This window comes from Plectropomus leopardus, chromosome 5, assembly GCF_008729295.1.
Source record: "Plectropomus leopardus isolate mb chromosome 5, YSFRI_Pleo_2.0, whole genome shotgun sequence".
NCBI lineage: Eukaryota > Metazoa > Chordata > Actinopteri > Perciformes > Serranidae > Plectropomus > Plectropomus leopardus.
In genome coordinates, this window is record NC_056467.1 from 22,321,435 (window position 1) to 22,344,164 (window position 22,730).

General features: G+C 38.8%; 1 protein-coding gene across 2 annotated transcripts in view; it reads right to left on the reverse strand.

The window, feature by feature from the left end:
- The window catches only part of cadm1b (cell adhesion molecule 1b), a 165,474-nt gene extending 142,973 nt beyond the window's left edge, over positions 1 to 22,501 (reverse strand). Inside the window, exon 1 of one of the 2 annotated variants that reach the window (XM_042486747.1) lies at positions 22,411 to 22,501. In XM_042486747.1, the coding sequence (XP_042342681.1) occupies positions 22,411 to 22,486 (76 nt within the window). In that variant the 5' untranslated portion in view covers positions 22,487 to 22,501. The remainder of the gene's footprint in view (positions 1 to 22,410) is intronic. The other variant, XM_042486746.1, reaches the window with a different exon arrangement.
- Between the last annotated feature and the right edge of the window lie 229 nt (positions 22,502 to 22,730).

The following is a 22,730-nucleotide window of genomic DNA, read 5'->3' on the forward strand; positions in this document are numbered from 1 at the left end:
CTTCAAAGCTGTTGAAGTTGTTTTCAATCAATAAAATTCCATTTTCCATCTATAAAACGCCACAGAAGTGTGACTGAGATTAAGGGTACAGTTTTGACCTTAACGGAGGCACAGCAAAATGCTGCTTAATTCGTTTTCTACACATTGGTCCCTTACCACACATTCCAACCTTGAGATTGGACAAAGGGGAGAAAAAAACAGCTTTAAAGCCCCCCCCACACACACATGTAGCGAGGAGCCGAGATCTGTGTAAATGAAAGCATCACATAATACATTGGACTGAACTGCAACCTTGACTGAAGTCCCTGAAAGGACGGCTATTGAAAACATATTCTTTGTTCTCTCAATATTCATCTTGCGCACTTTTTACTGCGACAAATGAAGACGGGACACGAGTACAGTTTTTTACACTTTATGGTACGACGAGGGAATTTAAGCCACCTTTACATGTAATTGAATACACAGCCTATAGATGAGATATGACAGTAATTAACAAGCCAGAATAGTAGCAGACTTTACCTTTATGTCCACATTTACCCATCTTTTGTAAATCAGAAGATTAATTCTCCTATCTGCTGCGTGACATATTACATTTCTGCCTAGCAGATATTTTACACTGAGCAATATAAGATCTGAAAGTCGCTCCTTTTACTGCTAGAAATTTTAAATAACACTAATCAAAGATTTAAGCTAAGAATTAGGAAAAAAACGATACGATAAATCTGTGTGTATAATCACTGTGCAGCAAAGCAGAGCCGTAGCCATGGAGTCACCATAGGGTGTGACCAAATCTGCTGGGAGGTATGGAGTCAAGATTTAAAAACTAATTTCCTTTTAGCCTTTATTCTATATTATTTATAGGAAGCAAGAACAGCTACACATTGCGTGCAATAAATGAAAGCCACTACTGTCTAAATTACATATGCAGTGCAGCATAAATGATGGAAACGTACACATATTACATTCTAGGTTACTTTTGCCCTAGTGTTTTGTTTTTTTTTTTTTTATCTCTAATACATATTTTTTTGAAATGCCATAGAGCAGGGGTTTGCAGCCTTTTCTTTCAAAAAAGGATGTTTTTGGCTCTAAATAAACAAATGAACAAAAAAACAAACAAACATATATATATATATTTTTTGGAGCTGCAAAACATCTGTCTATAGTATCTATCTATCCATCTATCAGTTTTAAAGAAGCACAAAGAAAATAAGTTAGAAAAAACTTCCACATGAAAATTAATGAACTCAAACTGAACTGAATCTCAGAGATGACAAAATTAGATAACTGTTAAAAAGAAGTTACCTTTTTGTTGCGGACAACATCTGTCTTTCACTTAAAATGTAAAAGAGAGCTATAAAAAATTAAAAATGGTCTCAGGCCAGATGTGGCAAGTAATGAGAAGGTTCATACTACCTCGTGAGGAATTTCCTTGTCTTTTTTTCACCAAAAAGATGCATTTGAAATCAAAATAATCAAAATGTTCACTTCTTTACAGAAGTAATGCCCTCTTTTTATTTCACAACTACAATGGACATAAAATACATAATTTACTATAACATGTTGCTGAAAACACACATAACGCACCGGATAAAAAAGAAAGACAAGGTCAGACTAGAGAAAAGACTTCCATGCCACTGATTTTTATATTTTTACTTTTTTTTGTTCCCTGGTTTTAAACTTTCAACATCCTCTGCCGCTCCACCACAAGCGAGGCTGCTTTCTGATGATTCAAATAATTCCAGACCCTCTCTTCAAATGGAACATTTTGATGGATTATGCAGTGTCAACCTTCACTGCACTGAACACATTTGAATAAATGTAGATTTGAGATTTACTGAAAGATGAGGCCAACATGTCAAAGTGATACACAACTGCATGTAAATGCTCTGTACTTTGAAGCTGTAGCATTTCAAAAAATGTGGTGTGGAATTTTACCAACTTCCATGCGCCAAATCTAAATTGTTTCTCCACGTTAATTTCATTTTGGCTGCTGTCACACCACATATTGCACATTGTCATATTGCACTGACAGGCAGTAATGACGTTAATAGTGATTTGTCTGCGTTCTGAGATCTGCAGAATAAACTGTTTTCATCACAGCCAAAGTTTTTCATTTGCCATCATATTATTAGAAATTCAATGAAAAGAGCTTTAAATGTGAAGAGGTTCAGTTAAATTGGCCTGAACGCAGAATACAAAAAGGCAGAGGGAAGAAAACAGCAATTTGTGCACACAGTGAGAAACAATCAGCGCAAACCTTTAGAAGATATGACATTTGGGTACAAGTGACAAAAATGAAATCATGTACAACAGCCCTATTACACATGTATGCCATTTGACAACCCTTAAGTCTACTGATATTTGAAGCAGAATAATCCACGTCGTGCAGGTCCAGACTATTTATTCATGCAAAGATCGCGGTTCTCTCAGGCTTGGGAAATCAGCTTTTGCTTCAATACCGCCTTTGTCACACGCATACTTCCCTGCCCTCACTAACTACACTATCTTCCTGCCTGTTCAAGCAAAACTTTATGCTAAGTAAATCATTTACATCTCCCAAGCAGCCTATCTACATTTTCCAATAAAACCCTAAATTGATGGATGTCATCTTAGTGCTCACAGGCAATAACTCCTGCTGCTTCAATATAACAATATGTTTTGGTTTTATGAGGTCTAGACATGCTATTCTTTTTAATGACATCCCTAGGCCAGTGCTGTTTACATTTATTGATATCTGTTTTTAGACGAGAGCAACTCCGTCTTCCTCAGAGGTTTCCTATGCAGAGCTAACGTTGACTTACGCTGACGAAACAAAACTTTTCATTTGGTGAGTTAAGACCACAGATTGAGGCTGTAAAAAAAGATGTTGCTCTTGCAGAGGCTATTTCTCTGAGATGCGTTTTTTTCTGAGATTACAGTACATTTCCTTTATATTTGAAAATTCATAAAAAAAAAATGTGAGCAACTTTACAGTGTTGTTTTATTAGTTTTATTGGGGATGCCAAATAGCATCCACTCCAGTGTGTCCTTTTAAAACTCAAGTTAACAGCAGCAGATTTATATATCCTTTTAAACTTCGTTTTGGCATATACACAAGGTGAATATATTGTATTGGGTGAAAGCTAATAAACAGAAAAACATAAAATCTAAGTGTAAATACATTTAAATCTAATCAGCCACGCCACAAATTAAGCTGGACTCAGGTTTATTTGTTGGTGGTGCACCATAATTTCTTAAAGGAGCAGTATAGCTAAAATTTGGGGGGATTTAGTGGCAGATTGCAACCAGCTGAAACCTCTCCCAGTTAAGATTTCTTCAGTGGTCATTGTTCAGGAAGTTTATAGCGGGAAGTCCTCAGCAGAAGTCCTCCTCTTCAAAACAGACTAACCTTGGGCCAGATGCATAAACGATGAATTAGTCTTTTTAACACACGTAAATTGGTATTTATAAAGGAGGGATGTGCGGTGACAATGTGCGCACCTCATACATTCTTCAGAGCAGTCAGAAACGGTTTTAGCTGAGATAGCTGTGAATAATATGATAAGGAGATCACGTAAAGCTGAGAGATGGAAAACAATGTTGCAAGTCTGTCAATGTCTACTCTTTTATTTATTTATTTATTTATTTGCAGCTCACACTGCATTCTTTAAATTGTCAATCAAAGATCCATTAAATTATTTATTATTGATGCATTTTAAATTCATCTCCCTGTTAGTGATCGTTTAACTTTATCATTTGGAGCATTTTGTGAAGTTAGTTTCCACATAAGCGCTATGAATGAATAATTGATTGTCCTCCTGACATTCAATAATGAAAATAATCCCATGATGACTTGCAGAAATGTGATGAATTAGTGGTATGGACATTACAAATATACACAGCCATGAATACTGACGATTGCTCTAGCATTGTTGGAAAACCTCGCCTGTATAACAAAGTCACACATGCAAACAGATGTTTACGGGCATTTCTAAGTGCTTGTATGGCCAATTGCAGGTGTAGAAATGAGGCTTGTGCCCGTGCGCCCAGTGCCACAATGATCAAGATTTATAAAACAGAATCAGGCATACACACAGCTTTAAAAATCTGACAAAGAAAATGTGTATGTATATTTCTGCCTCTGTACATTCACACAATTTGAATCGGGAATCTCCACAGTTTTATGCATCTGGCTCCAGGTGATTAAAACCTGTAAAAACACTGAAATCGATGTTTTTATGACACTGTTCTGCTCGTCACCAAGGGGCTGCTAACTACTGGCAGAAATGGCCCTATCTAGAGCTAGGGTTTGGTTTGTCCATTCTGGGCTACTGTAGAAACATGCAAGGCAATGTTGGACTCCATAGACAATGACATGATCCCTTTGTAGATAAAAAAAAAAAAAACAGCTCTTTCTAAGTTAACAAAAAAGCAACAATTCCTATTTTTAGGGAATTCTACAGTAAGTAAAAGATACTTATTATATTGTATTCCATATTTCTATACTAAACTTTTTCAAACAGCTTCTTACTACTTAGAACAGTTATGTTATTTCACATGAAAGAATTATATATTTGTGTTTTTGTCTGTGCTCATCACTGGTTTCACATGGGCTTGGTTCAGTTCCAAAAAGGTGATATCATATATTTCTATGCACCAGGATTTAGCATTTGAATCAAAAACTGATGATTTCAGGCTCGTGGTCGGGAAACGGGGTGGAATTAGGGACAGAAGCTCTTATCATACATATTATCAGTGAGAGTGTTTGAAGCTAGAAACAATCAGGGCCAATCACATCATCTCTCTTAAAAGCAGAGCACTCACCATCATGACGCACATTTTAGGAGTGTGTTGATAATTCACAGGAGCTTCTCTCGAGAGGAAACTCTGCCAGGAGGTGAAATATATAGCAAGCAAAGTGTAACTGCCAAAGCTTCTATTTAATTTTAGTTATTAAAAGGTCACCATGTTTTCTCCGATCCATGACACATACAAACCAGATTTGCCATTTCAAATGTTCACATTTAATAAAGAATAAATATTTATATGTAATTTTATATTGTTTTTTCCATTTTTTGCTCAAATTAATATTAAGGAGCGTTCAGTTAGATTTGGTTGAGTCACTGCAGCCTAACTGGGAATGACTTTATGACTGCAGAAACCGACAGTTCCAGTAATTATCCTGTTTACAACTCGCAAATAATGATCATGTTTATGAACCACTGTGCCTCGAGAAAATGAGAGTGCAAAGTTGTGCTTTACGTCATGGAAATAGAGCCCTCTCATTTCACACAAGGAAATGGCTATAACATACATGCAACCACTGTACTTCCATTAAATTGTCTGACAGCTCTCACAAGAGAGGATGTGCACAGCACTGAAAAAAGTCAAAGCTTACCAGAAAGAAAATCTATATACACACACGCACACACACAAAAAGGAGTTCAAAAAGTTCATTCTCAGTGCACATAGGCTCAGCGTGGAGCTGCTTTGCCCATACATTTCTCCTGTATCCGTAAACCCCCTGGTTGCAAAACCGCATCATTATTGTGCTGTAATATTGAGACACATTAAAAGAAGTCAAAGCAGATAGGTGAAACAGAAGCTCTGTGCTAATGAGGGCTGGCATGTGTTGTGCCTTGGAGGAGAGCAGCAAACCAATTGAAACGCTATTTTAGAGAGCACACTTTACAATGACCAATTAAATTTATGAGAGCATCATGGGCTGTCAAAACTAAATGAGAGCTGACTGCAGAAAAGACCGCAGAACACTAGAAGTACTTCTGTGTGAGAAAGAATGAACTTTGGTTGTTCCTTCGGCTTGTGTGCACACTACAGTATGGATTTCTGCTTGTAAACCACAACGCCGTCCACAAAGACAAAGGTCCCTCTTGATCAAGAGCTGTCACCACGTAAAGTGTACCTGAGTGTGCAGAGGTGTCACTTTGTCATTCTGTCAGTGTGCTGTCATGTTGCATGCACATATCTTATTTAACGTATTCTCTTGAGTTAGTCATGAAAATGCTGCTGCAGCTTCTTGTGTATATACAAATAAGTGAATTCACAAAGAAACATTTGTAGCCAATAGGGAGTGTACTGCAACTTAAACTAGCTGGGATTTAGGAAAATAATGTAATTGATTTTTTTTTATTTTTTGGCTACTTTTTAATAATATGTTTATAAAAATCCTTAAACATGTCTAACGCTACACAAAAAATGTTTCTTGTATTTGATATTTAAAATCTAGTGCTGCACTGTATGACTGATATAATGTCATTCTTATTACATGATACACACGCCCATATGTGCTGATCTGGCCTTTTGGGAAACGCAGTTAGTTGGTGGCAGGAGTAAACTTAGCAAGCACTACCAGTTTGCTTATCGGCAAAAGCCTGGGAAGTGTGTCAAATAATGTATGGCTGTATAGCTATATAGGTCTTCTCATATTAAACTATGTAAATATAATCATGCAAATGGGGGAAAATATTATGGGAAAGTTATGAAAAGACTTGCAAACTCATTGTTAAAATGTGTGAGAACCATTTATCCAACTAAATTAAGACAGCACATATGTTTTGAGGGAGACATGATGCAGAGCACAGTACATTCTCTATTAACGTAATGAGGAAATGTTGCTAATTAATGTGTTCATTTTTTTTTAAATGTTCATACTGAACTTAACGTATTGGCAATATGCTTAGAGGCAATATATTCGAGGGTTTTTTTCTGCCAAAATAGGCTATCTTGTAATAAAGTGTCCACTCATAGTGACTACAGCATTTTTTTCAATTACCTTTTTAATTACCATTTGACCAAAATCACAATCTTTCCCTAATCTTAACCGAAGTGTAGTTTTTGATTAAATATAAGCTTTGGTATTACTTTTTTTGTAGAAAAAATGTAACCAATATCACAATATTTTCATAACCTTTACTAAAGTACTTTTGTTGCCTAAAATCTCTGGACCAAGTGACATCTTCGAGGATGAAAAATCTAACTAACAAACGTGGAATCGCCAAAACCTGCAGTTCCTTGAATGGTCATTTGAGGCTGGCTGCAAAAGTGAGTCACAACCATTAGATCCCTTAACCCCTTTACAGACAAGAACAAAACATGGATTTGGCCTCTATAGCTATTTTCAACATTTACGGGGTGATTTTTTACATATCTGTTTACATTTTATCAAGGCTTGAAGTTACACATATTTATAATTATGCTGATACCAAGGTGCTGCACTCTGTACGCCCACTAACCTGCCCACCAACCTCCTTCTGTAGCCAGCTGGGTAAATGACTGTAGCGTTTTGTTGACCGAAAGAAACATCGACTTGGGGCAGCGATTACATTGCCAACAACATAATTAGAGAGCAGTTTGGTAACATAGGAGACAGGGTTAAAATATTCAACATGGATGGAGTTGAAATGTCTTTGCGTGATTGTTTCTGTTGACCTTTAAATAGTATTTAAAAAGTTAACAACAAGAAAGATAATTTTTTAAAATTGGAAAGATGTTTTGTGTCAGTAGGTGTGTCCTCGCACTAAAAAGCTATAAAACTTCAGAGCATATTCCCAAGCAGCATCAAAAATAGTACACTTTCGAGTATATTTATATATGAAAATATGACTGCTCTTCTGTTTTTTTTTCTATCCACATGCTGGTGGAACAAAGCACAAAGGACAGATGAAAGAATTAACTCTGAGTGAAAATCTGACAAGTGGAATCGGCTTATCTTGACAAATGAATAGCATTAATGAAGGGCTGCCACTGAGATCCATCCATAGTGAGTACTTTTGGCAGTACAATGAAAGTTGTGCAAGACTTTTAATAAATAAGCCATAAAGTGCTGCAAAAAGAGAATCACAAGAAAACAAACATCAACACATAATGCTACAAAAAAGGGAAAAACGTGTACTGTTGACTCCATTAAGGCCCACAGCTCATTAAGGGAGAGTCAACAAACATCAACACCCCTATTAGACCCCATTGGGAAAACGGGGAAAAAACATAAATTCCTGCATAACAGGAAGAAAACAAAAACTATATACAAAGGCATTAGTTGAATGAAAAAAGAGCAAAGATACAAAATTTGCAAATACATCTCTTTAAATGTTTTGTCACTGATTGTGCTTTAAAAAAACAAAGAGCTGGACAAATAAGAATAAGACACTTTTATCAATAATCTGATCAGAGATTGCTTTACGTCCAAAAAGATGTGTGATATTATGTGAAAAATGATGTGTGATATTTTGCTGATGTTTTGAACTGATGTTTTTAGTATTAATCCAACATTCTAAAATACAGTTAGACATGAAATGCACAAATGTAGATTCTCCATCTAAGTTAAGCTCTTGGAAGCAGAAATCTGTATTGTGGACCTCAAGTCTTGTATTATTAGCGAAACTATGGATTTAATGGGGTTAATCAAATGTTGAAATTTTTACCAAAGACACAAAAAACTGCAGGTACAAAGAGATGTTTTTCATTAGGAGATACAGAATCACAAGCTGTCTCAAATCCAACTAAACATGCAAATTCTAATCAGATTTTCTGTTGTTTACACTGAAAAAGTGTATACAAAACAGTCTTAAAAAGGTACTTTGATTTTGAAGGTGCTGCCAGTGACGACTATTCTCCAAGAATTTAATTCTCAAGGGATAATAAATACTAACTGTTTGACAAACAGCTACAAGAACAAAACCAAAAACTAACATTAAATTTAAAAGAACAAAAACATTTTGCTCCGTTCTTGTTAAGTTTAATTGGCAGCGGCATTTCAAAGTTTGACATCAGAAAACAAACAAAAAAAAAATTCAGAGGAAATGTAATGTGTACTAGAGAGGCTTTGTTTACCCGAAAATTAATAACTAAGATACCAGCAGGTGCATTTTCATATTCCGACTAATATGCTCACTGAGTGATGGAATATTTCAAGAATTACCACAGACACCAAAATCTGTAAAAGCTGGAAAACATGGCTGTAAACGAGATTTAGATCCCAGCTATTCGCGTCAAGGCTGGACATTAACGCGTGCCCTGGCCAAGTAAACTCTTTATTTGATCAACTTGAATGCCTCAAACAGTTGTCTGATCGTGCAAGTGAAAATATATATATATATATATATATATATATATATATATGTATATGTGTGTGTTTTGTGTGTGTGTGTGTGTATATATATATATATATAGAGAGAGAGAGTAAATATATATTTTTGCCCAGAAGCTAACCTAACAAGGGCTTTAGTACAATTGCATCCCTTTCAGAAGCTTTGCAATCCAGCCTTAACTTGCAGTGTCTTTTTTGAGACTTTAAAAAGTGAACCCATAATGATAAATCTGATGCTGAATGCCCATTTTCTGGTGTTGAAAATGGTGTTGCATGCTGTCTAGCCCTGTCTAATGCCTGAAAAACAGCAAAAAGACTCGTTTTTGGCTTAAAATGTTCAAAAAATTATGTTTAAGTTAATTGTTACCTAATAATTGTATTTTATGTATGTTAATAGATTATAATAATTGTCTGCAACCCTCTATTTTAGTAAATTATTACTTCTTTGTTGTAAAAGAAAATATATAGATAATATTTAAATCCCAACATGCATTCTTGATAACGGCCACCAGGGGGTACAGTGAGTCCCCTGAACCAACGCAAACCGTGACTGGGGTCTGAAAGCACAAGTACTATATCACTGTATCATATCCTGTTACTATAAAACAGTTAAGTTGGTTGATTTTTCATATGCCAATTGCAAAAACGTTGCACTACAAACATAATCTTACAGCACTGTATCAGTACGTAGTATGGAATTGGGATATAGCAATAATACCGAAAACTGAAGAGCAAATATCTACAATCCGCAGACAATCACACACACACATACACCTTTAAAAGCTTACCCATGTATCAGCTTGGAAACCTAATAACAGAAGCTCTGTGTGTGTGTGTGTGTGGAGCTTCCTTTTATCAATGAGTACGAAGACTTACAGCAAATCAAAGCGCTCAGTTATGCTAAGCACAGATGTGGATTTAATGTAGAAATAGAAAAGCTGCTGTGCAGTGAGCTCCACATCTGAACTGCAGGCCAGTTGATCGTTACGCAGCTTTACTTTCCTTGTTAGCTACAGACAGGCTGCTATTTGGGAGCCAATGGATCAAGCCCATATTTCCTTTCAAATACATTTACCTGTCATCTCAGATGTAAACAATGTGACTTTGAGTTTCCCTCTTCCATTAGCTCTATTGCCTCCCATGTCTCTCCGCAGCGCAATGACTCAAGTATGAGAAGTAATCAATACGCTTCTGGTTTGGGTGAATGAGTCGTAGTGCTTGGTTTGCACAGTCTTGATCAGTCTGACAATGACAGATTATAGTGCTGTATCTGAGAGTAATTAAGATGGGTCTATCGTCACGCTGATAACTCAAGAGCACGATGCCCCCAAGGCATGCAGCACCAACCTGTCAGACAACAGCTCTCTTCTGTGTAAACAGCATCAACATTTTCTTATGATTCACCTTGTGAAGAGGAAAAAAGTTCTGCGCCGACTGTAAATTCTGTAACAATTATCTTTTGCTTTACACCCTCAGCCTTACTTAGGATTACTATGACTACAAAAAATGAACATATATGAATGCACACATTTTTCTCTCAAAAGGTCTCCCATGCTGAACCATTCACTTAGTATATTCTGCTACCTGGAGTAAATGTCGATGTAAAATAAACAAGAATTTCTAGTTTTTAATCCCATGGATCCAACAATATTTTTTTTTACATAATTTAAACAGTATAAGAAAACGTGGTAGTTCAACATTTTGGGAAATGTATGTTTTTGCTTTTTTACCCAGAGTTACATAGGAAGATTAACAATTACTGCAATGTCCGAACACTAAATATAAAGCTATAACCAGCAGCTGGGTATATTAGCTTAGCACAGTGACTGGAAACGGGGAAACAGTTAGCTTAGCTCAGTCCAAAAGTAACAAAATCCACATTCAGGCAGCTGTGCAGCCCACAAATAAACACCAAGTGCTTATCTCAGAGGCGGAAGTCACTGAAGTGCCAAAAACTGCAGTTCTTTTAATTGCCACTTGAGGCTGGCTCGGAAAGCGAGTCAATCCCCATAGACTTCCATGTTAAAATGCTCTACTTTACAAGGGAAATAAACCTGTGCACAGCATGGAACAGAACATGTTTTTGGTTTCTATAGCAAAATTCCCCATTCATGATATTTGTACGGGGAGTGATTTTTTTTCACCCAACACCCAACTCACCCATTTACATTAAAGGCTCAAAGTTGCACCTAATTAAGGGCCAGGCTACTTGGGCTGTTTGAGAGACTTTGCACTGTGACAAAATTCTGTAAAACTACGGCCAAATTCTGACAGTAATGTATTGTTTTTTTCCAAAATACAGTACAATACTGTAAAAGTTAATGTAAACAGTAGGCTAGTTTATGACTATGCGGTATTTAGCATTTTACCAAAAGTAGACCGTAAACCTCACACTATATTGTAGAATACAGTAAAGAATTTAATGGTAACATGAGACCAGAAAAAAAGTAATAAGTTAAGTGGTAGGCACCAACTGGTCCAAGCCACCCAGATTTTAGTCTCCCTTAAACTAACATTATATAATATGTGAATTATTGAGCTTTGGAGGAACTGGTAGGAGGATTTTGTTTACCTTTGGACAGAGCCAGGCTACTATTCCCCCTTGTCTTAATGCTAAACTAGTGGCTTGAGTGGTATTCATCTTTTCATCTAAATTTTGGTAAGAAAGCACATATGAGTATTGCTCAAAATGTTGAACTGTTCCTTGACTCTGAAGTCTGGTGCTTTCATATGGTTTAGCATTAACTGTCAGGTGATTCCAATATACTTGCTTCTCTATACATGTTAATGAGAAACACATCAACATAATGCATTCCAGTGCAGTTTCATCAGATAGTTAAATAGATCGCATTGAAGTCAGCACACAAACATCTAAAGCAGCAGTGGTGCTAAAATGTCAATTAACCGATTAGTCAAACAACAAACCTTCTCTGGTAACAGCTTCTGAAATGTGAGGATTTGCTGTTGTTTTATTTCATGTAAGATGGATATATTTGGGTTTTGGACTGTTTGTCAGACATTGAAATGATGAATCAGTAAGTTGAAAAAGTGGTGTTTCATCAAAAACTGAACATTTAAGTATGTATTTCAGGGCTTATGCCTGAATACATTATTCGGAAGTTTCTATTTTCCCTTTAGTGTATTTAATGTTGTTTCTTTAAGACGTGTTTGTTCTTTCCAGCTGGCATCCCTGAGTGTACTGTTCAAATAAAATTAGAGGAACATTAGGGTGCAACGGAGGCACTACTGAAAAGAAACATAGACAGTTGGAAGGACCAGGCTATTCTAATGCTGTCCCCAAGTCTGGCTACATCCTGCTGTGTAAGGGAATAATATTTCATTCAGTCTGCATAAATGCATTTGCAAACAGCGTTCCAACAAGAAAGGAATGGGCCCATTTCAGGGGATGCTGTTAAGAAAGTAAGCTACCTGTCCCAATATCTCGCTGTACATAAGCAATAATTAGATTTTTTTACATTTTGTTCTATCTCAGAGGAAAGCATGGCATCAGCAGTGCATTGTTTTTTCTATTAGCGATGCAAGTTTTATTGATTAATACTCTGTTGGCACTTGCTTGTACATACCTGTACTTTAGATTTTTTTCCTCCAGTGGGGTTGCATTACTTCCACCTATGTGCCGCTGCTTACAGAGGACTCTAAGTACACAGTGCTTATTTTATCAGGCTCAGATCTGCCCAGACAAGCCCAGAGAGGAGACAGAAAGGTGCTGCTCCTCTGCTGTTGTCTGAGATGCACAGTGCAGCAACTGCCAGATAGAGAGAAGCTCTCACCTTCAGATTTCAAAAGAAGTGAATGGCCTGCCATTGAAGCACAGCAGATATAATGTAGATCGGATTGGTGCAAAGAGGGGCGTGGGCCAGCCAGCTCCTAACCTAAATATCTTTAAATGTCACCAAATAAGAAACTACGTTGTGATAAGGCGACTCATTTTTCTCAGTAAACCAAACAAAAACATCTCACTGAAGCCAAACCCTGAGCAGCTGCTGATTAAAGCAGCTGAACCTTTTCATTCCTATTCAAGCAGTGGATTAGCGGGAGCTCGATAACTGAATTTATTGATTAGAGATTCAGTCTTCTCTCTCAGAGAGAGTCCTTTCTCCTCCACATTGATCAGCAGTTATTTAGTCTTAATGTTGTGACTTCTGGTCTGAGACTCATCCACTCTTGAGGTTCCCTGTCTGTTCAGTTTTTCTTTGGCTGTGACTGATCTGAATTCTCAAAAATATTATCTATATATTCTGGGTGGTCCGCACTTTGTTGAAGAAGCAAGGCAACAGTAAAAGATAACATCACTGTCTGGGCTGTCATCAGTCAGAAATGCTTATTTTGCTAGCAGTGTAATTCTGAATGCTGCAACACTCTGGTGAAATACATTGTCTAATATTTGTGGGAATCAGGTCATTAGTGTCTCAGATATTGCATATGACACATGGATGAGTGAGCAAATTATGTAGAGCGCCCCTTTGGGCTGATCACTGTAATTTTTTATTATGTGAGATGCCTCCCCAACTTCTGACAAAAGCCAACAGTTGAGCAAATGCTCCTTAGCTCTGAGTTTGTACTATGTGACACGGCAGAGCCAGCAAATCTCGATTTGCATGAAAACAGATACACATTCTGCAAATGCCCATTGTTTACGTTCTCAAATTAAGGTTGTGAAGAACTTACAGTGACAAGTAAACAAAATAACACCCTTTTCCACCAAAGTACTATATTTCTTACACACAGAATAAGCAGTTAAAAATAGCAAATAGGCTCCTTTCTTATTGCCTTTCTTTTTTTTTTCTGGTGTGTCACATTCAAGGTAAGACATGCCGAAAAGAAACAAAAACAGGTTAATAAACTGTATAAAGCAGCATGGATGCCAGTGAAGATGTTTGGGGTACTTTTTTTTATATACTGTATATTTTTTTCGTATCAGCTGGAGCTGATAAATATCTGCAGAATCATTTTACCAGCGAGTGAATGCAGATTGTAATCTTTATCATTAAATACAAAGCCAGATGTTATTAGGTGTTTGTGGGTTTTTGTCGAGTGGGAACAGGGCTCTGAAGTTTACAGCCATGCTAGCAGCTCTATGATTCTGTTCTTTGAGCTAAATGCTAGCATGTCTACCACCTACATTTAGCTTGCTAGCATGGTAGCATTTGCTAAGTAGCGCTAAACAAAAGTATAGCTGAGGTTGTGATTTGTTTTTTTTTTTTCTGATATTTGTTCAAACCTGATGATTATGCTACGGGAAAAGTTGAGGAATCTCCCAAGTTATTTCAGTTCATCCTGAGGGGACCATGAATATGTGTCCTAGATTTCATTGTCATAGTGTGGCATAGGGCGTAAACATAGACCGTACAGGCAGTATGGTTGCACTGGGGCTCGTCGGATGGGGTGAAAAACAGGCACTTGTAAGTGATTCAGATCACCTCACCTCTTGTGTTCAAAGCACAACTCGTGTTTAAGTGCTATATATGCCCGCTAAAAGGCAAAAACATATCTGTTGTGGCTGTCTTTACTTGTTTTTTTGTGGGGTGTCAGCAGCAGTATCTAACAAAAGAGGGAATTCAAAACATAATACAGATATCCAACAACAGTTGCAGGGTAATTACAAATATGTATGTTAATATTGTCCAATGTCAAGTCTCCATTGATCATGTGATCAGACAATGACAGTATACTGTCCGTAGCTAATTTAGGCGCAAAATCTGTCAAGACTGGCAAGCTGAGCGCATCTGGAAGCCCAGGAAGCAGTCATGCCTGTCAAACATAAAAGCAGCAGTAAGAAAGACAAGAGAGAAAAGAGCCGGAGAAGATAAGGTAGCACAGCTCCCTAAATAAGATTCTTTGGCTTTTTTATAAACAGTAGCCAGCCCACGGACAACCCTCCCCTCTGAGCAGCTATGCCACAGTTCAGCTGGCATCAGGATTGACGCTGCCCTTAGTGGTGTGCCAACAACCATGCCAAAGGTAACGTTTGGAGAGAAAGCTAGATATAAAGTCACAATACAGCAAAATAGCCAAAGTAACTTGTTCGATTGTAAAATCCAACATATCAACTCCTAATGGTATGTGTGTTTAATAACTAGTGACTAGCATGCACTAGGGCCCGTCATAACTACCTCTAGAGTGACTGGTGTGGCAAGAAACTCTCAAACACTGACAACATTTAGTGAATTCAGCACATAGCAGCAGATGGATTCTCCCTCCAGTCCCTGAGCAACCTTATTTCCAAATTATTTGGCAATACAGCACACTGTAGTAAAATTTAGGGAAGGTTTAAAGGAATCAAAGTTTGAATCTCGTCTATCGTAAAAAGCCTTCGTAAAAAAGCTCAATCACTGGCATCTGTGGTGTGAGAGACAGGTGAATGGTCCATATTACTTAATATTACTGCACTGGATTCTTATTTGTTAAACTTTTTATTTGAACTACAGTACTGTGCAGGTTTACAGAGGATATCTGGCCAAAGAAAGTGCTGTGCTTTGAATGCTCTTCGGCCTTAATGGCGGCTTGTAATTGCTCCATCACCCATACTAATGTGCACTCCATGCCCCTTTCAAAACAAAAACATTGCATTTCCTTTTTTCCCCCCATTGTGGACCTGATTGTTACTGTCTGAGCATCACAGCCAATAGAGTGAGGTCTCTCAGATCCAGGGAACAGAGAACAATGTCATATTCATAAGCGGAGACATCAGCTCTCCTCCTCATTACCACAGCAGTCATGAATGGAAGCTTCTGTCCCCACAATCATGAAAGGACCTGTCATCTGTCTGTTTCTGCTAATTGACTGTTTACTACATTTCAACACAGACAGATCGACAGACACGCAGACAGACTGACATATTTTTCATCGTCCTCAGTTTGTCATTCAGTTTGACACCGCAGTACAAATCCCTTACAGAGAAATGTTTCTTCTTACTACATGACTCCAAGTGATAGTGTGTCTACAGCAGCACTCATGTGACCTTGACAGAACAACCTCACAGTACTTACTTGAAGGTCCCACTATTAAACATGTGGACAAAAACCCTTGTACCTAGCACCCAAGGTGATGTTTTTAAAGAGAGATTGGGCTCTTTCATAAACTGAAAAGAAGCAAGGATGGATACGGATTTTCACTTTTTTAAAACATGGACCTCCATAACCAACCACTTTCTGTGTAAACTGGATGACTTGCCCTAACCTCTAACTTGGAAGGACACATACTCAATAGAAATCTGTCTATTCAGTTGGAGCTGCAAGGACCCGCTGTGCTCTGATTCATAAAAGCGATCTCAAGAGAGAGCGTGGCGTTTTATGGTGGACACACATTTACACACTTGCAACTATAGTTACAAAAAATAGTTATAAAACATTCTGTTAACAGACGAGAACTTCTCACATATGCAACTTAAAGCAGATACAGCAGAAAAACACATATTGGAACCAGTTTTGCAATTAAGACCACCTTAACCCAGAACAAGTCAAGACCAAGACCAGAGCAATGTGTGTCCCATACTTCATGACAATAAAATATGGAGCAATGCACTGCTCAAATTGATCTGAAAGCTCCACATTTCCATAAAAACAGCAGGAAACTAATGAAAATTCATCCTCTTGTATCTCTTTTATTGCCATACTGTATATGTGTTTAATTCAATTCAGTGTCATTTATAAAGCCCAACATCAAGAAGCACAATTTGCCTCAAAGGGCTTTACAACAACATATGCAGTCTGTTCTCACAAACTGTTGGTACATTTTCCTTCGAAAGTAAAACACCCAAATTTGTACATATCCCACAAATTTTGAAAGGCTGTGACCGATGTGCTGACTTAAAACTGACAGGTTAGTACTATTTTGCAGCCTGGAGGTGTGATGCACTTTTGGCCACATGACTTTCATTGTCCCATCTGATAACAGTGGCTAAATTCCTGCCCTGCATTAGCTGCCAATTCTCTGCCAGCCCCTCCCTCTCCAACAGTAAGATTAGCTGCCACTGCATAAAGTAGTACCATGCATTATCTGGCAATTAGAGTGAGGCTTATTAAGCAGAGTTTAATGTAAATTTAATGAGCAATAAATTCAATTTCTTTAAATAGAAGAGTTTATTATTGTTACAAATGATGTACTGTGGTGATCTCGAACGTACCGGTGATGAAATATTTCACAAGCGGGCACATATCAATGGGCCATTAAGTGCGGTATTAAATTTATCCTGAAACATGGTACTGTGGGGTAAGTGCTATTTTATACAGATCGTGGAGAGAAGGCCACTTCAGTTAGCTCAGAGATAGAACTGATGTACTACTTGAGGTTCAGAGAAGATATATGTAGCAGGTATTACTCGATTATTCGCTCAGCCATTAAACAGCAAAATGCCAAACAGTCTCTGAATAATTATGTGTGATAGAAAGCTGTTAGAGTTTAAACAAAACAGAACAGCAATCTGGAGGCGCCACCTCAGCTGTACAAAGTGACTTTGTTTAAATCTTTAATATTAAAAACTCATAATGAACAATATTTTGACACATTTTGAGAACAATAGTTCTAAGTGAGTAAGTACAATTACACCCTTTTTGGCCCCAAAGAGTACCATGCACAGACTGAAAATAATAGAGGTAACTTCTGTGAAATTGGCCGTTGGTTTGCCACCTCCGGTTTTCAAGCCTTAAGTTCAGCTTAACGGCATTTTGATGCATTTGATTCATAAACAATAAATACCGGACATAGCGACTGTGATGTCATCTATTGGTCTATGGACTGCTGTTTCAAAGCCTCGATTTCAGCATTTCAGCCTTTGCTATGTTGTAGCCAGAGGTGACTGTATTTGGATGAGAGGGTGGTTTACTCATAGACTGTGGTGACGCCTGCCACTCAAAGCGGCCATGCCTTTAAAAATGTGTAACTTTAAGCCCTAATAAAATGTAAATGGGTAAAAATTGGCACAGCTGCTTGCACATACTTACACATACTGTTTATGCATCAGTGAAAATAATCCAGTAAATTGTTAGAGAGTAATAATAATAATAATATTAACAACAAATATGATAAATCAATAATAATAAAGCACTCACATTTTTTTTTACTTAAAATCTTTTGAGTTTAAGTCTGTTTTGCTGTTTTATATTTACTGATTCCTATCATGTATATGTTTTAATGCAGGACTTGTAATTAAGTATTTACACACTGTTGTATCTCTGCTTACACTTAAGTAGAGGTTCGGAATACTTCTACTACCTCTTACCCTAGATTAATTCATCTTTAGCACTCAACTAATGCATTTATACGTATGAACATACTGTCTGTAGGCTCCAAAATGCACCACTGACAGTGGAAAAAAAGAGCACAGGGAGATCAACACTTGCGAGGCATTAAAAAACTGCCAAACCACCAGAACACACACACTGTAAGCAAACACAAATTGAGGGCAGAGCAGCACACTGCTAGCAGATTTCAGCAGTATCTGTTTCAAAGCCAAACCCCACCATAAGCAGTGAGAAGATGGACATCTTCAATTACTCACCCTGTCATGTGCCAACTGGCAACCAAGAGCACCCTAACAACTGTATGTTTCCTTTTGTTTCTCTGAGATCCCGTCCTTCAGTGGCGCCTTGAGGCTTCATGACAGCTCGTATTGATCCACTTTGCCATCACTCAGCCCTGGTAAATGACTTTAAGATGGCAATAAGTGGGATTATGCAACCTTCTGAAATTCGACCAACTGATATGCTACACCAGGCCGAGCCCCGGGAGACGCAGGGAGAGAAATACTGCTAAACAGATTCTTTGTTAAATTGCAAAGTGTCAGCATTTTATATCAGGAGGCTTTTTTTCAGTCCCTCTGTACACTGTGAGGGCCCTGACACACCAAGCCCACGGTCATCTGTTGGGGAGAGTCTGTCTCCCTAGTTTTTGGCTCTTGTTGGCTTTTTTTTTTTTGGTAGATTCAGCATGTTTTATCAGTGTCTGAGACAGCAGAGCCCGTTGATGAGTGAAATCACTCTGATTGGCAGTTCAGTGTACAAGAAGAGAAACGAAAGTGACAACAGCAAACAAAGTCCAGAGGGTATGAGATGGAAACAAACTTGTTATATTAGGTTGGATTTTTTTTTTTTTAGTCATTGAGCTCTTTAGCAGAAACAGCTCATAAATTGTTTGTGTTATTGTTTGCTAGTGCACGATAAATACAATTTCCTTTAACATGTGGCTGTGTTGTGAATGTGCTAATTGGCTTGCTAGTGCCTTGAATCCATCCTGTCCAGATCGCCTTTTTGAATGCTGAATACACACTACTGCGACCAGCTGTTATGGAGAGTTAGTTCCTCTCACGCAGGCACAGAACGCACCAGCCCGTCTCATTTCCCAGTTGTCAAGTATCACCACTTGGCCAGTGATTTCAGCGCTAGACGCCAAAGCAAAAAGGCACCTTTCATGACGGTATGATATGCTGCTGGATAGAGTCCATTTATAACGCCACCAGGCAGCATCAGTTTGAAATGCCACGAGCAACAACGTGATATAAGGAGCTGGAAAGTCCCCATAGGGCAGGTGGGACAGGTGGACTTTCACCTGGGAGTCAGCTGTTCCAATCAGTTCTCATTCTGACTGCTTTGTCAATGCTTTTGACATAAGTGCGTGATACCAAAAGGCACCTTTCACATGCTCATCAAACACCGCTTGATGGTGTCAGCTGAGAACATGGCCGGACAAAACCAGTCAGGGCATCATGACACGCATCACTTGAGAATGTGGCCAGAACAATGGACGTTCATGTGGGAGTGTGGTGTCTGACTATCTACGCCTTACCATGTGCCTCCTTCCCCTAATTCTAACCACCTGTGCTAACATGTGCATTTTATGACATCCCTGCGTTGGCTGCCATGTGTTGTTGTTACCTAAACATAAGCACATGCAGCATCAACCCACTGTGTGCATTTGTTGACATCACAGTAGCAGCATCCTGGAAAGTAAAGAACACACGCAAAAGGACACCGAGAGTATGAATTGTAGACGCAGAAGTCAAGATGAGTTGGGAAGAGAACGTGTCGGCTTTTCGCTTCCTCTGTGAATGTTGAGCCAAACCATGAGTTTCTTTTTCTAAGCGTAGCCACATGCTTTTTCTGCACAAGGAGCCATATGTAAATAAGAGGTGTTTTTTTCGACCTCATAAGTGTATTTTTTCAAAAAAAGACCTTATGCATCTAGCACAAACTGTACATTTCATGTGAAAATGGAAGGATATTTTGAAAAGACACATGCAAAGTAACAGGCATAGATTGGCACGACAACAACAGCAGGACACCTAGCACGTCATGAAAGTCCACGGACCAAGCTGTGATATTTGACGAGTTGGGATGAGAATGTGTTGCACGTATGTGCTACTTGTCTGTTGGCTGTAGTCTTTGCAGTGTTTCCAAGTGCAAGTTTTTGGCCAAGACACAGGCAACGTGAGGTGATGCCGCCTTCATTGCTGCTCGACTTCGATGTCAGTTTGGTATCTCTCGGCCTAAAATACATGATGCCCAGGATCAGATGTCTTTCCTAACTTAGCCCTTTTTCTTTTTGTCTTTATAACAAACTCAACACCTACACTTACAAGAAGCATCCAGTCAGTGAGACTGTTCTCCGTTCACCAGATACAGAGACAAAGTTCAAACTCACCGATCCTGGATTATTAACAAAGAAAAATTGTGAGCTGTCAAAAAACAGACTGTCAGCACTTCACAAAGCAAGAGCTCGGGCCTTCTTTCCCCGCTAGCAGCAGCTGGCACAAAGACAATCAAACAAATGAAAAGCCTGAGGTCAGATCAGACCTCCTCTGGCTTTGGGGATTTTTTACCTGAACCGAGAGACAGCATGAGTTTCCCGCTGCTACAACCCTCGGCGTTTTGAGCTCGAGGTTATTGCGCATTCATGATGCATTATTTTATTTGACTGAGAGGTTAATTAACTTAATGTGACAAGGAGACGCTAGACAATGCTGTAAATGTCATTCAACTGTTATTCAACACAGACCATAATAAATTCAACAACTGTTAAATGAAAGCCTTATAAGCAGTGAGCTGTAAAAAAAATCCCACAGTTAAAAAAAAAAAAAATAAAAACTATAACGAGTCCCCCCTCTGGGGGCGGGGTGCCAATCACACCTCTCTCTCTCTCTCTCTCTCTCTCTCTCTCTCTCTCTCACTGTCTGTCTGTCTCTGACACACACACACACACACACACACACACAGGCTTTGATGACTTTCTGCAGACCTGTTGATGGCTGATGCAGATAGGTGGCAACACCAGAAACCGAAATTAAATCAGTAAGTAGTAGACTTCACGTGTAAACCTGTCATCGCAACTGTTGCTTGCCATTTTAACAACCCCGCGGATTGACAACACAACAACATGTCCATCCTACCGCTGGGAGGGATTTAAAGCGGCTGCAAGCTGACATTTTAACCGCTTCACATGCGTCAGTATTGTCAGCAGATACGTTTTCCAAGAAAAAAAAAAAAAAAAAAACACTGACGCATGCAACTCTGATGCAACCGCGGCGGAATAAGGGTGTTTGGACTGTGGGACTGCAATGGTCGTGCACATTTAGGTGGTTCGTGCAGTTTTAAAAAAATGACAAAAAAGCCAGAGACATGGCAGATTTACATCTCCAGACTCTCTGACAGCAGCAGAAGTGAAGACTGCGGACTGGAACACACACTGGCATCACAGGCTGCAGTTGTGCGGCCAGAGGACACTGTGCGAGACTAGAGCTGCAATGCGTGTTTTTCCTCCAAAGCGCACCTGAAGCGCAGACTTGAGAGATTTGTAGATAGTGATGAGTTTGGACTGTGATGGTTTATGCGGTATGACTAAAAGGATACTGTGCGTGCTCTCTAGTGACCGGAGAGTCGGTCTTATTTCGCAATAAACAGCCACTGTGCGCCAACTTGCGCTATACGTCTAAATACTGTAGGAGCATTTCAGTCTATTATCACTGCTAACACTTTCTCGCCGCCTTTACAATTGTGCAACACTACTTTTTTTTATATATGTATCACTACTCTGTAGCCTTTTGCAGCACATCTCAGGACAACACCCTTTCACTCACAGCTCAATTTACCACACAAGTAGCCCTTTAGTGTCGAGTAACAGCGTGCACGTTTTTGAGTCGGTTATCATTAGAAAGTGATGCTGAGATTTAAGGGGAAGCTTGTGCGCATCTAGCGCGCAAACGCACCACAACTTCTTTCCCCGGTACTCCTCTGGCTTTGTGAAGGGGGTAATTCTGCATCCCAGCAAAACACACACACACACGCGCGCGCACAAGACAGTCGAAAACTTACCTTTAGGAAGAAACGCCGCTGAAATCACAAAAACAGAGAGAGAAATAGCGAGAGATCCGCTCCCCGTGATCGCCATGTTGGACACCTGCTTGAGACTGGCGGCGCTAAATCACCTAGAGACGGCCATGGGATGAAAATGTAGACACATGAGAGGCGGAGGGAGGGCTCAAACAGAGAGCCTGCTATCATATTGGGCAACATTATGTTGCAATGACACCTAGGCCTATGAAATCACGTAGGAATATTACAGTGATACCTTAAAGATGTCAAAACTGTGCGCATAGATTCCCACTGGATGCCAAAGTCACAGTGTTATTCCC